General features: G+C 48.8%; 2 protein-coding genes and 1 long non-coding RNA gene across 5 annotated transcripts in view; 2 read left to right on the forward strand and 1 right to left on the reverse strand.

Annotated features, from left to right (window-relative positions):
• The first annotated feature begins 97 nt into the window (after nucleotides 1-97).
• On the forward strand, nucleotides 98-1,283 carry LOC113217607 (COMM domain-containing protein 5-like). The gene is made up of 4 exons (XM_026437571.2): nucleotides 98-390; nucleotides 534-708; nucleotides 801-944; nucleotides 1,031-1,283. The coding sequence occupies exons 1-4, from the start codon at nucleotides 348-350 to the stop codon at nucleotides 1,203-1,205; spliced, it is 537 nt and encodes a 178-aa protein (XP_026293356.1). The 5' UTR covers nucleotides 98-347; the 3' UTR covers nucleotides 1,206-1,283.
• Nucleotides 1,284-1,417: 134 nt separating this feature from the next.
• The window catches only part of LOC113217015 (protein draper), a 27,675-nt gene continuing 14,804 nt past the window's right edge, over nucleotides 1,418-14,288 (reverse strand). The window contains exons 2-20 of one of the 3 annotated variants that reach the window (XM_026437062.2): nucleotides 13,367-13,435; nucleotides 7,297-7,549; nucleotides 7,041-7,203; nucleotides 6,703-6,949; nucleotides 6,507-6,627; nucleotides 6,261-6,398; nucleotides 5,964-6,175; nucleotides 5,712-5,878; nucleotides 5,500-5,625; nucleotides 5,284-5,391; nucleotides 5,045-5,209; nucleotides 4,733-4,939; nucleotides 4,442-4,606; nucleotides 4,173-4,349; nucleotides 3,985-4,098; nucleotides 3,667-3,894; nucleotides 3,354-3,530; nucleotides 3,118-3,270; nucleotides 1,418-3,029 (exon numbers count right to left, since the gene is read on the reverse strand). In XM_026437062.2, coding sequence (XP_026292847.1) covers nucleotides 2,782-3,029; nucleotides 3,118-3,270; nucleotides 3,354-3,530; nucleotides 3,667-3,894; nucleotides 3,985-4,098; nucleotides 4,173-4,349; nucleotides 4,442-4,606; nucleotides 4,733-4,939; nucleotides 5,045-5,209; nucleotides 5,284-5,391; nucleotides 5,500-5,625; nucleotides 5,712-5,878; nucleotides 5,964-6,175; nucleotides 6,261-6,398; nucleotides 6,507-6,627; nucleotides 6,703-6,949; nucleotides 7,041-7,203; nucleotides 7,297-7,533 — 3,153 coding nt within the window. In that variant the 5' untranslated portion in view covers nucleotides 7,534-7,549; nucleotides 13,367-13,435 and the 3' untranslated portion in view covers nucleotides 1,418-2,781. Of the gene's footprint in view, nucleotides 3,030-3,117; nucleotides 3,271-3,353; nucleotides 3,570-3,666; nucleotides 3,895-3,984; nucleotides 4,099-4,172; nucleotides 4,350-4,441; nucleotides 4,607-4,732; nucleotides 4,940-5,044; nucleotides 5,210-5,283; nucleotides 5,392-5,499; nucleotides 5,626-5,711; nucleotides 5,879-5,963; nucleotides 6,176-6,260; nucleotides 6,399-6,506; nucleotides 6,628-6,702; nucleotides 6,950-7,040; nucleotides 7,204-7,296; nucleotides 7,550-13,366; nucleotides 13,436-14,288 lie in introns of all 3 variants that reach the window. The other 2 variants (XM_026436889.2, XM_026437006.2) reach the window with 2 other exon arrangements.
• The window catches only part of LOC113215303 (uncharacterized), a 5,720-nt gene continuing 4,863 nt past the window's right edge, over nucleotides 13,432-14,288 (forward strand). Inside the window, exon 1 of the long non-coding RNA XR_008012048.1 lies at nucleotides 13,432-13,590. This is a non-coding gene — a long non-coding RNA (uncharacterized LOC113215303). The remainder of the gene's footprint in view (nucleotides 13,591-14,288) is intronic.

Raw genomic sequence — 14,288 nt, forward strand, 5'->3', positions numbered from 1 at the left:
GGCACATCAGCTGACTTGTCGAGTGCGTTCAGAAATCGACACAAACTGCCCAGTTTGTGTTCGCATGTTTACATTCTTGATACAATTTTCACCAGTACACTTCACAGTTCTGATTAGAATTAATAAAATAAGATACTTATCTCATCTATCTGTGGTACCTCAAACAAACGCACAACATCGAGCACTTTTTTGTACGTCGCACATACAGTCGCGTGAACTACTTGGTGGCAGTCAGAGCTGTCTGCTACAACTGTGCCTACCTGCTGTCAAACTTTGTTTACATTTTAAAATCTCTTATTTTGAACTTCGATGTGTTTAATTTTTTGAAAAGTATTAATGAAAGTAACATGGCTCTCATCTCAGATGACTTAAGTGTCAATCTCGTACAGCGTAAGTCTCCTTTCTCACTTAGGGCTGGGGCCTGTCCTGCCAGCCAGCATAATTATTTTCATAATTTAGGTCTGACACGGCTTGGTCCAAAAAACCTGTTGCTCAACAGTGCCCTTGAAATAATATTGGAATTTTTTCTCTAGTTGCTGCCGACTATGTGAAGAAGCCTTTCGCTGAAGTTGACAAAGAGCAACGAACAATTGCTGTGAAAAATGCATCAATTTTCGGACAAATCCTTCCAATTGTTGAAGCATTTGTTAGGGCACCAAATGAAAATTCATCGGTTTCTACTCTTTCTGACAACTTGCATCACCTGTCGTAAGTGTCTATTGCTTGATGTTGTGTGTCCTGTGACTATCAATCCTTTAAAAATTGCATTCATAATTTTATTTAACCTTCTCCTTTTAAAGGCTTTCAAAGAATTCAGTTGAGAAATGTGTGGCAATACTCAGAAGTGCAAAACTTGAAGTTCATTCAGATCAGGCTCTGCTGCAGCGACACTTTGACACAGTCAGAGAAATGAAATGGCGAGTGGATATAACAATATCATCCAGGTGTGTATCACTAATAGTAATAGTCTCGTTTAAACGTTTCCTTTTAGTTCTTTTAAATGCTCATCTTTATACTGTTTCTCCTACAGTGCATTATCAAGGGTTCTAGAACCAAATATAATAATGGAATTAAGGCTTGACAATGGAAGGAGAATTACATTTGAGCTTTCAGTGTCCAAGTTCCACAAACTTAGATATACCGTAGCTTCTATTTTGAAGGAAATGGATCTCATGAATTCTAAAATGAGTGCCATTAAAGTGTAAGCATGTTAACTCCTCTGTATTGTACATTCTGTGTTACAAAATTTTGGTAAAAAATTGTATTTTGCTAAGTTTATAAAATATTGTGAGCATTTTGTTATGATACCCTCCAAATCCATGAACTAAACTGACACCTTCAAACTTTGAAAAAACGGGAGAGAGATTCAGCTTAAGTTGTGTCCAGATAAAATTAATGCACATAGAGTGCTCAATGGTATGAATTAAAATATATTTATTTCCATCACAGTCACAATGTCACAATACATAATTCACAGAGGGCCATCTATCTACAAAAGAATTCAGTCTGTTTCTTTACACACAGCTCCTCATAGACAATAAAGAGATTGCCAATTAAACAACACACAAAACATATGTTGGAATATTTGTCTAAATTTATGTAAAACTCATAAAATGAAATCAGACAAATTTTTAACAAATTATGGTACCTAAAGTTGGCACAACATCTGACAAATTAACAAATAAATGTTAAGCAATATCAAATTGATGCAATGATTCGTTGATTGACGCTAGAATACTTGATACATCTCAAACACATGCTCTAAATAAATGAGAACAGCAAATAGAAGTGCTATTACTGTTTAGTTGTGTTAAATTTCATTCGGATTAAGAAAATTACAGAACATAAAATTTTCATTGAAAATATCAACCCACGATTCCTAGCTTCTATGCAGTTTAAAATTTGCATGTTTCCACATGCTGAAAACTCAATTTCTCAAAGCATTCCATTACATCCAATAGAAATCACTTCAATAGGTGTGCAATAGGAAGGAAGACCTTTGCCCTGACACACAATGAACACATGATACACAATAAAAGCAATACTTCTGCACTCAAAAATTACAATGATACAAGTGTACTGTACATGAACACACAAAATATTTGTAATATTAATATAATTCTTAGTTATAGAAAAACAGTAATAAAAAGGATTTTGTTTTTAAACTAAAATGACAATGACAATATATACAAAAAATAAATAGAATATGTACAAAATAATTATAATTGATTGCTCGTCTTATTTCATTCAAAATGGTTCAGCACTTCATAAAAGTAGACTGGTAGAAACAGCAGAAATCTCAAAAAGTAAGAGTCATTAAAACTACAGACTAAGAAATGTTGGTATATCACAAAAGAACTCCGTAACGGTCTTCTAAACAAGTCACAAATGAAAGGGAAATAAAGAGTTTTAAACATGTTCAGGACCTCGAAGATGATCTCTCCTTTAATTCATTGGATGGTCAAAATTAAAAAAAGGTTCTGGTCAGTGGTAAAACTTTAAAATAGTGTTTGCACACAAAAGGATGGAAAATTAAAATCAAGCAAGTGACTAGTCTCATGAGCCCACGGACAACATCAGAAATATTTCTGAGAGAGTTCCTTAGAGGAACTGTGCTTCATTTAGTTGCCCCTGAAATCAGTCAAAATGTACCATCTCACGAGAAAATGCATATATGCATATATTGCAGATCCACCTTAATTCCTACTCAGTAAGAGAAAAGGAGCCCTCGCAGAGCGGAATGTTCATTTAAAGTTAAGATACAAAAAGAGAGTATGAGGATCAAATCATTTTCTTGGCTACATCTTCACTCCCACTTGAGCTCGTGCTGCTGCTGCTACTGTTGCTGCAGTTGCTACTACTGCTAGGCTCCACCTCTGTATTTGGTATGTTAAGTATTGCTGTGCTTGCTGTACTTGCAGCACTGGAAGAGCCAGCCCCTGAAATGCTTCCTTTGTCCAAAAGCTGGTGGTAGTGAGGTTTCCATGAAGTTGCAGGCCTACTATAATCCAAATGATCATACTCCATTTCTAAACATAGATAGATAAAATTCAATTATGGTAAATAGAACATGGCACAGCACCAACATGCAGTTAATTACTGCACAACTTTATTTACCTGCTTCTTTACCCTTGGCTTGCTTGATTTCGTCATAAACATGTTCCATGGCTTTGTCATCTACTGATTGATACATATTTAAATTAGGATTACCAAGATCTGCTCCCCAATTCTTTGCAGAGATAGGATGCTCGAACTGTAGCCCATATGCACCTAAAAGAAAAACAAACAAAAACACGTTTACTTTTAACTTTAAAACTACTACTGACAGGCTTGACAGGACACTAAGTGCTCACCCTTTGAGCATAAGTCATCATCATCTTCAGTGCTACAACCAGCTCTCTGCCTTTCAATATTGAGATTATTTTTGCTGCCAAGATTATTATGAATTTTCTTGTGCATATTGTTAAGGGGCAAGAGTGACCCCTCATCAGATCCAACACCAACAGCAGAGCCATTGGCAGCAACCCTTCCTGTGTATGAATAGGCTGGATTGTCAAAGTGGTGACGGTCTGTTTAAAAGCGCAAAGATTTTAAATCAGCCATGCTTGCACTGACTAGCCAAAAATGATCAAGACAAGTTATAGAGATATCATTCACAGTACTTACCAGGGGAAACTCCGGGATCTGCATGATAGTGCACTTGGGCCAACTCTGTTTTCAGACTCTTGACCCGACGACGGTAATACAATAATATGAAGCCCACAACGCCACAGGAAAGTAAAACTGCAAGAATGACTCCAGCAACCATGCCAGCGTTACTAGTTTGCGCCTTCCCTTCAACATCACCTTGTAATCGTCCAGAAACTTCTATATCACCAAGCTCACAACTTTTACCTGGAATCATGGAATAGAATTTAAAAAGATAAGGCACATCAGAAAAAAACAACATTCAAGTCTCAATATTAAAAGAGGTTATTTCCTTACCCGAGAGACCTTTGCGGCAGACACAGCCCTTAATGGGATGGCAGTCAAACTTCTCATCATTTTCACATTCACACACCTCCATACAATTGGTGCCATACAAACCATCCGGACAAGCTACAAAAATAATAATATAAGGATAACAGTACAATGAAATAACACTGTAAATAATTTAATAATGTAAAACTTACCTTCATAGCATTTTGGACCTGTCCAACCAGGCTTACAGTGGCAAAAACCATCATTGCTTCGACAGTGCCCACCGTTTTGACACTTACAGGTCTGACTGCAGTGCAAGCCAAAGAAGCCAGGACGGCATGGGCGCTCACATTTATCGCCTGTCCATCCAGGCAGGCATTGACACTCTCCTAAATAAGACAAAAGAATGTCCTTTCTAATTATGACTATAAATGTAGATGAAATACTTAATTCAGTGGATCTAGCTCTCAGTTTCTCTTACCTGTCACATAGTGGCACCTTGTAGTCTTCTTACAACTACATTGTTCTTTGCAATCTTGACCATAAGTATACTCTGAACATGGAATTTCACAGTTCAATCCTTGGAAACCAGGTTTACAATGGTATTCTCCAGTAATATGATTGCAAGCAGGTTCACCATTGACACCTAACACATACAGAATATTAAATTTAATAGTTGAAGAGCAAGAATGCTCCAAATTTATTAGGGTGTTTTTCTTTATTTTCCCCGAAAACAGATATCACACATTATAGGTAATAATAAGTTACATACCATATGCCCAGTGAGGGCATTCTTCTTTACAGCCAATGCCATATCGGCCTGGGTTACAAGGAATACTGCAGCGATCACCTTGCCAGCCCCTTGCACAGATACACGCCCCACTGACAGCATCACAGGTACTATTATTTGCACAATCACACTCATTACTACAATCTGGGCCAAAATATCCTTCTTTGCATTCAGTCGCACACCTCATCCCTACAAAAAAAGATAACAAATTCAGTCAGCAAATAACAACAATACCTTAGTGATTTATTGATAGGTGCATAAAATTAATCTTTTAAATAAGGAATCCCTACATACCCCTCCAATTACGTTTGCAATGGCACTGTCCTGTTTTAAGATCACAACCTATAGTATTGTGCGGGTCACAGTCACATTCTAAACGACAGCCAATACCATAACGGCCCTCCTCACATTTTCGCTCACAAAATTCTCCTTCAAATCCTGCTGGACAAGTGCAGGTGCCTAAAAGAAAAGAAACTTATATAAAAAAGATAGATTCTAAAGAAATATACTAGATGCTATTAACAACAACTTACCATTTATGGGATGACAAACACCACCATTCTCACATTTACAATTTTCTTTGCAGTCTTTTCCAAATGAAGTACCATTACATGGCCGTTCACATTCAATACCTTCCCAACCTGAAATAAATTGGCTTATAATAATGTTAAATTCCCAACAAATCAAAATCAACAAAAAAAGGAACTATACCACACTTTAAAAACTACTTAGATTCATCCAAAACTGACCTGGATTGCAATAGCACTGTCCAGTCTCATGATCACATTTTGCACCGTTGCAGTTACAGTTCTGAGCACAGTCCTCTCCAAAAGTGCCAGGAGGGCATTCTAAGCTGCAATCTTTGCCCCGGTAACCTGTCAGAATAACAAATTCCATTCTTAAACATGGATCAATACTATTAAAAATAAATATAGAAACAATTTAAAATGGGGAACTTTACCAGCAGCACAGATGCAAGAGCCATCAACAGAGGAACAAAGAGCATTATTTTTACAATCACACTTTTGCTTACATCCTAAGCCATAAGTGAGCATTGGGCAAGGGCGAGCACAGGAACGTACATCCCAGCCAGGCTTGCAATTGCAAGCACCTGTATGTGGATCACAACTAGAAAGAAAAAAATAATAGATAGTACAATTGTGTAAGGGAGGAAAAAAATTATGATTGGCTCAAGCAAACAGTGATATGTTACCTCTCAGTATTGTTCATGTCACAACTGCAGCTTCCTGTGCAATTTGCTCCAAAAGTCCATTCTGGACAAGCTCGCTGTGAGCAGTCAGGACCATTCCAGCCTTCCTTGCATTTGCAAGTTCCATCCCCAGGTGAGCATAATGCACCATTCTTACAGTCACATTTTTTGGCACACATCACTCCATAGTATCCCTCAGGACAGCGATCAAGACACTGCAATAGAATACAGAAAAATTTCTTAATTACAATACCCAATACCCAAAAAGAAAATATGTAATATAAATGTATAATAAAGTACCTTGTCCCCTCTGAATCCAGCTTGACATTCACATGCCCCACTAATGTGATGACAAGGTGCTCCATTGTAGCAATCACAAACTTTAGAACAATTCACTCCCCAGAGACCAAATCCACAACGGTTTCCACAGACATCACCCTATTTTAAAATTATAAAAAATTCAATACAAGTCAAATGACTTCATCTTTGAAATAGGTGAAATATTTCAAAATAAAGAAAAAGAAAATCAAAAACAAAATAACATACCGTCCATCCAGGAGTGCAATAGCACTTTCCTGAGGTTGGGTTACATGTTCCACCATTTTGACACCTGCACTCTGCAGCACATTCATTTCCATGTTTACCTTCAGGGCACTGATTCTCACACCTAGATTTAAAAAAAACCTAATAAATTTGAAAACTTTACAGCAAAAAGGAAAAAAAAAATTAGTGCAATACTTACAAAGGTCCCATCCATCCTGGAGCACAATGGCACTCGCCTGACACGTGATCACAAGTTCCCCCATTTTGACACTTGCAATTTTCTTCACAATCTTGTCCATATTTTCCAGGAGGGCATTCTAAAGAGCAATGCTGACCTGTCCAGCCAGGTTTACAATTGCACTCTCCAGAAAAAGGATCACAAATAGCTTGATTTACACACTGACACCTGTGCTCACAGTTAGGGCCAAAGCGATTGTCTGGACAAGCTTTGATAACAAACAAAAACAATACAACAAATTAGAAAGAGCTGTTAACACAAAAAAAGAATTCATTGTAAGTACATTCACGATATAGTACTTTGATTGCATGTTGGTCCACCGAAATTTTCTTCACACTGGCATTTGTTGGGTTCCACACACTTGCCATGAATGCAGACCTCGTCACAATGTGCAACACATCGGTTTCCACTTTGGACATACCCATCACAACACTCCTCAACAGGTCTTGTTTTAGACAAAGTCTGCCAAAGAAAAGTAGACATAGTGTAACAATGCTGTTCAAGCTCAATTGAAAAATGAAAATAAAGACAATTTTCTTCAGCTGGTGCTGGTACCTGGGTTGTATACTGGGTCTTGAGCTCCAGCTTGTACTTGGAACAGCGAGGTGGAATGTTCAGGCACCACGAGTAAACCTTCCTCTGGACTGGAACTTGCTTCGACACCCTCACAGTCTGGTTGTATGGCGCCTGCCGAGTGCAGATGTGAGGCCCCTCCAGCGCGGCGTCGGCCTGGTCGGGTGGCAGGGCGAGTAGCAGCAGCAGCACCGCACAGGGCAGCATGGCCCACTCCATGGCACGGCAGAGCGACCTGCAGCACAACAACAGCAAAATTATTCCAGGCACATGGACCTTCCCCCGAGGGGCACTTGTCCTCCCCCCCAAAATCAGTTCACACACTCAAATTTAAAAAGGGGGGGGGGAGAATCAATCAAAATCAGAAGAAAGGAAAACAATCAAGAAAAGCCAAGAAAATGCAGAAAAATCATTGTACGCTTGAAGCTATAGTAAAGTCTCTCGCCCCAGCGGAGGGCGGGTGCCTGCGCGCTGCAGGATAGGCAGCCCGCGCGGCGGCAGCGCCTCTCCGGCGGCCTACCTCACCCCACACCGCGCGGCACGACAGCCGGCACAGCCGGCCCGGGCCGTGACCACGGAGAAAGCACGGCGAGAGAAACGAGCACCTTGGCCCCCTAGCGCGCGCAGCCTAACTCGGACCAGCGCCGGGCGACGCTATCGAGCTAATGACACGAAGCGCGCGGGCGGGGCGGGCTGGAGGGGAGGCCCTCCAGGACTCCAGGAGAGGAGGGAGGGGCTGCAACTGGAGCGGAGAGAGGGGTACGGCACGGTAGCATCACCGCCCCACCCAGCGTCCAGCGCAGCCACCTGGGGGAAACAATAACAAGAATAAAGGTAACCCGGAACCGCGTCGACCCGAGTCAGGGGGACGACGGGGCGGGGCGGGGAGAGGCCCGAGGCGTTCCCGAGCGTTCCTCCTCCCGAAGATGAGAAGGGGGAAAAGGAAAAGCAGTTAACAAAGCCATTTCGTCGCATCCCACAGGAGAAAGGCGAGCATGCTGCTCATCGAAGGCCTCCCTCCCCTCCTCTCCCGGACCTGACGTAACGCTCGTCCTGTGTGTGATTCAAGGGCAACGTCCGCCACCGGCCGGCCCAGCCGGGCCCAGCGGGCGCAGCCCTACCGCGTGGTGGCGGCGCGGCCTCAATACTGTGCAGCCCGCCCCGCCCCGCCCCGCCGCCGACGGCACACAGCACACCGCCGCGGTGAGGCGCGGGGCGGGGCGGAGACACTGGGGGGTCATGGGTGAAAGTGAGAGACGGCGGGGCTTTCCGGGGCGTTAATGGTATTTATTTGGGCACTACGGCAGCGCCACGCCACGGCAGAGGAGTACTTATTGGAAAGCTGCTAAAGGCAATAAGGCAGCTTCCGTACATAATGGAGGGGCGGGGCGGGGCGGGGCGGATCGCAGACCACCCCGGGAGGCTGAGCCAGACCGATCTACACTTATCTAACACTTGAAGGTAATGAAGGTTCGCCTTTCTGCACCCGAGGACGTCCAACGTTCCAGGACGGAAATCAAAAGGAAATTCAAGTCGCACAAGTCGAGCGGACACCCACTCCGCGGGGCCGCATGAAGGGAAAATTTGGCGCAGTGCGGTGCAAGTGGAACGTAGTGCGGCGGAGGAGCGGCAAGGCAAAGGCGAGCAAAGGAAAAGCCATGCGGCGGCGAGCGCCGAAACAATCCATGGGAAAGGGAATAGCAGGCCGGGCCTGATTCCCATTGAGAGGGGCCATCCGCGGGGACCACCCGCAGCCCCGCCCCGCCCCTCGGGGTTGATCGCCCCGCCCCGCCCCGCCGCGCCCCGCCGCGCCCGCATAACTCTGCGTTGAGAATCAAAAACAACACGCCGTTGCCCAAGTGCGTCGTGACGTCGTCACCCGCTTCATTTTCCACAGCAGCCACAACCCTGAAAGCCGTCCGCGTCCAATCGCACACGCGGAGGGGATGACATCTGCGTCGGAAGTTGTGACATTTCAACGCGAGCGCCGCCGCCGTAGTCGCCGGAGAGCATGGAGCCAAACCAGCTGTACGGCTCCATCATGGAGAGAGGCGAGGGCGGAGCAATGAGCACTCGTCGTAAATCTGCGCGGCACCCATATGTGGAGAGCAGAGCACATACGGACCAGCTGGGAGGACTTTCTGGTTATTTTCGTTGTTATTCAATGCGCAGAGTGACATTCGATTGAAGGTGCAAGCCACGCGATGTAAAGCAACTGCGGGGAGCGACGGAGGACGAGCTCTGTACTAAAAAGTACAGCACACATTTGACTTTGTAGGCTGAATAATGTTTCTTCTGTACAGTGTGAAAGGGGGGCGGGAAGGGGGGGGGGGATATAGGGCACAGCCCGCCAGTTGCTGCGCGGGCCCCAACTCAACGGCGGCCCGCAGAGGCCGTCATTGACACACGGATTCATGCACTTGACACCGGCCTGCTGGCGGCTCGCGGCCGCGGCGAGGCCGAGCCGCGAGCGTTATCTGTGTCGTGTCGCTATCACGTCCGGCCACACCTCGCCCCGGCCCCGGCCCGGACCCGGCGCGCCACCAGGACCAGAGGTAGGCAGCCGCGGGGCGCCGGTGTCCACCCGGTGGCCTGCCCTGCACGGCTGGCTGCCGGCTGGCCCCGCGAGGAGCGAGCGGGCCCCATAAACGAGATTCGGGGAAGCTGCAGCTGCATATTTTAACTACCACAAGGGGCGGCGTGAGGAAGAACCTCACATATTGGCTCCAACTTTTACGAACTGTACCGGGTGTAACTGTGAACACGCAGCAGTGTTGCGGGATTGCATACCCAGTATGTCCGCAGGGGCCATGGCCCCTTACGGGAGTAGAGAAGACAAACCCGCAACACCTCTGCGTATTCACAGTAACACCCCGGTACAGCGTAGACGCTAGACGCCCACTAAACTCACTCTCGCGCTGTGGCGCTGCTCACTGGAGTTAGTTCTCACTCCAGTCGCTGCCCCACCGCCACCGCACCGCCGCAGCCCGTGTCTGGCCGTGCCGAGCGCCACCCACGCCCGCACTGCCCTGCCTCAAGGAAGCGGCCCCATGACCCATCCCGCCACTGATAAAACAGATGGGGGTCGCTCACTTCGATCTTCCACGCACCAGTTAATTGGAAATAACGAAATGACCAAAAATGTGAAATGACGGAAAGTGTAATGGAAGTTCACTTTTAAGTTTGCTATCAACAAGCAGTCGTAAAACCCCTATTTGAAGTTGAAGAACGCCCTTTTCCCCCTGTTTCATTTCTTTCCTTTTTTTCTGACAGTGGTCCTGCCCGTGAGCGCGAGTAAGTACTCACCACCAGGCGGCCACCAGATGCACACGGTCGAGCGCTCTCCCACGCCACACACTGAGTGACTACACACCGGCCATCTTCAGCACTAACTTGTACATCCGGTGCGGCCCGCCCTGGCCCGCCCAGGCCTGGCCAACCTCCTTCTCGCCCACCACCGCCACACTCGCGGGCCAGCTCATGGCGCAGCCGAGCCGCGCCCGACGCCCGCGGTGTGCCCATGAATATGAAAGTACGTGCGAATCACGAGGAAAAACGAGATCACGGGCAGCGGAGGGGCGGGGGGCGGCCGTGAGGCGTGAGGCGCCAGGGGACTCCATGATGCCATGGGGCCCTCCCCTCCGCGTTGCGTCAGCGAGGGGAGCGGAGCTGGGCGCAGTCAAAGGGGGCGGCCGGGTGGAAACAAGGGCAGCAGCGGCAAGGGCGGCCATAGGGGGGTCATAGTCTCAGCCCCCCCCCCCTCTCCCCCGGTGCGGCTGCTCGCAGCGGTGCACGCGCACTCGCGTTGCGCTCAGCAGAACCACCAAGAGGACGAGCAAGAGTTCGGAAATAGCTCGATCGCCCCCGTCCCGTCTGTCTTGTTCTCTCTTTGGAGAGTGAGTCCGGCGAGCGGCAAGCGAGCCGCAGCTTCAGTGGGGCGTATCAGCGGAAGAAGAAGGGAGAGAGAAAGAGAGAGGAAGAGAGAGAAATAGGAGCAGAGCATGCGGAGAATGAGATAAAGGAGAGTGCGAGTCAAGTGTATGCTGCTGGTATGCAATGCGCGCAGTCCGGCCCCCGAGCAGGATCCGAGCCCCGAGCCCGAGGCGAGCGAGCAGCGGGGGCGGGTTGGAAACCCAAACAAACAGTGCCCGCCGGCCGGTCCGGTGACAGCGAGCGCCCGAAGTAGATCAGGCAGAGAAAACGCAAAGCTATACAACCGCGTCCGCGGGAAGCCAACCCCATCCCCATCCCTGTGGCGAGCGAGACATCCGGCTCGTACAATAGCATGGGAGTCCGGTAGGCCCCGGCATTGCCCCGCAGCGGCAGAGAGCCCAGCGAGGAGTCATCCAGTTCGAGAGATTCCAGCGCGCGGGGCCCGACAATGGGAGCCCCGCAGGCCGTCGGCGGCCGGGCCACGGCCAGCGACAGCGCAGTGTCAAGGGGGCCGTCGGAGTTGGTGGGCCCACCACCAACGGGCTCGCCCGGCCCCTGACCCCGCCCCGCCGCGCCCCGCCGCGCCCCGCCGCGCCCCGCCGCGCTTACCGTTCGGTGAGGCGCCGCCGTTGGCCGCCGTTTACCGGCTCTACGTCGAGACGAGACGCGGTGATCGCAGCCAATGACCCGACCCGGCCGACGGCGCCCATTAGGGGCCCCAACAGTCCTGCTGGGTGTCACTTCACTTCAGACCCGCGCGGGTTACACAAACTTCAGTTGTTAAATCTTAGCTAACCGAAAAGAAAAACCGCGCATGGAAAACAAACTGCGCCACCAAGGGATTTTCGGAATTTGCAAAGGCCACAAAGGCAGTCCGTGTTTGAAATGTCCCACCTTTGTGTAAGCAGTGAATAACCGATACAAACAAGCGTCTTCCTCGGCGTACTGCTCAGGGCCGTGTCAAAAGGAAGCGGGCGGGTGACGAATTGGACAAATAGCGACCCAAAAGCACTTGGGTACACTCCCCCCCCTTTTCACCTCTCACCTCCCTGCCTCTAACAACGGCTGCCCCTATATACTACCAACCTATCGCGCGTCGAGGGAAGCTCGGGGAAGCCCCACAGGGCGCTCGTAGGGACGGCAGAGACCCGCCTGGTGCCTGTGCCTGCACAGGCTCGTCCTGCCTGCGGGCGTCTGGCTCCTCCCCACCACCAGCAGGGCTCGAGACAGGACTGTAGGACTGCTCGACAGTAGCGGGGACAAATCAACTCATTCAACGTCGACTCGTCCGCCGCGGCCCTCAATAGCCGCCCCTCTCGCTCGCCCGCCCCACTCTTCCTCGTTTCCCATCCGTCGGTCCATGCGGTCCGTCTTCCATCCATCCATCCATCCATCCATCCATCCATCCATCCATCCATCCATCCATCCATCCATCCATCCCATCCAATCATTCCAATCCATTCAATCCATTCAGTCCATCTAATCCATCCAAATCCATCTAATCTATTCCATTCTATTCCATTCCATCCATCCATCCAGTCGATCCAATTCATCAATCCCATCAAAGCCATGCAATCTATTCCGTCCATTTAATCCATCTACGTAATCTAATCCATTCAATCCACTCAATCCATTCAATCCATCCCTCCAACATATCCATTCCATCTAGATTACATCCATTCACCCAGCACATCCATTACATCCAGATTTCGTCCATCAATTCCATCCAGAATCCACAATATGCATCCAAACATCCAGCCGTGCCGTTCGCTCCCACGCGAAATGTCAGTGTAGGCGCCTCCCCTAGCCTGGCGGTTGCCTGTCGGGCTGGCGGGCCTACCTGGCTGACCCAGTCAGTACCTGCGCGAGGCCCGGCCAGGCCCGGCCGGCCCGGCGAGTGGGCGCCGCCAGCGCCGTGGCGTGGGTGTGACGTCCACCAGTCGTCCGCCGGCGCTAACGGCGCGAGCTTGCGCGAGGCAAAGAGAGAGAGAGTGAGAGGTGCCCATCATCTTCTCCAGACGCTTGCTCCGAGAGCGTGCACGAGTGTATGCACGAGGTGTGCACGAGTGTGTGCTCAGTCCCGCCCCCGCCCGTCACCACCATAGCTCGCCTCTCTCACCTTGCAGCGGGGCAGCAGGGGGTACGCCGGCCGGGTCAGTCGTCACATGAGGAGCGCGCCGTCAAACACCTGCAATCAGAGACGTCCGGCATGAGCTCGGGGGACACAATGGCCGGCCAACAACGTCACATTCCACAACAGGGAGCGCTAATCCCCGCGCGCAGCACAGCCGAGCACAGCGCACCCCGGCCGGGCGGCAACACCGGAGGCAGCCAGGGCAGGAGGTGCGCAGCAACCCGTTCCGCAACTTTGTTTTCGCGGTAAAGTGCAGACCACTGCCGACACGAGTGTCAGTTCACACGAAATAGGACGGCAAGAAGTCATACAGAAAAAACACGCATGCAAAAGTGTGTGTGTGGTTTCGGTGTGTACCGGCAGGAGACCCATTCCCTACTTGCTTGCCAACAATAAACCTAGGTGCCATATTGTAATTGCGAATGATTTCCTTTGTAATGCGCTTTTGTTTTAAGACAAATTTCATCGCAATTTTCAGTTGTCACAATTCAAATGCTCTCAAAACAAGCGCATTTCCCTTGACTAAATCAAGTACATGAAAAACTATTTACGCGTTACACATTGTTCTGGGTGCTTTACATTTGAGATTACATTTTGAACTCTAACTTTGCGTCACATTTTTTTTTTACCGTGATTGAGTGTTATATTTTTGCAAGGCGCACCAGGCGCTAAACTTCAGTGCCTCTGGGCATTGGAGTCGGCGAGGGGAAAGAACGAGGGGGAAAAGAGGGGGGGGGGGGCACCGACCTGCCTATGCAGCCTGAAGGACACGCCGCCGCGGCGCGACAGACGACGGCAGGACAAGAGCTGACGCGGAGCAGGCTGGGCTGGGTGCCCGGGGCAGGTTCCACTCAGACTGGCGGAGCGTAGCAGAGCCTGCACCGGACCAGGGGGGCCCGGGCGGGGG

This window comes from Frankliniella occidentalis, unplaced genomic scaffold, assembly GCF_000697945.3.
Source record: "Frankliniella occidentalis isolate FOCC.00 unplaced genomic scaffold, Focc_3.1 Scaffold401, whole genome shotgun sequence".
Lineage (NCBI taxonomy): Eukaryota > Metazoa > Arthropoda > Insecta > Thysanoptera > Thripidae > Frankliniella > Frankliniella occidentalis.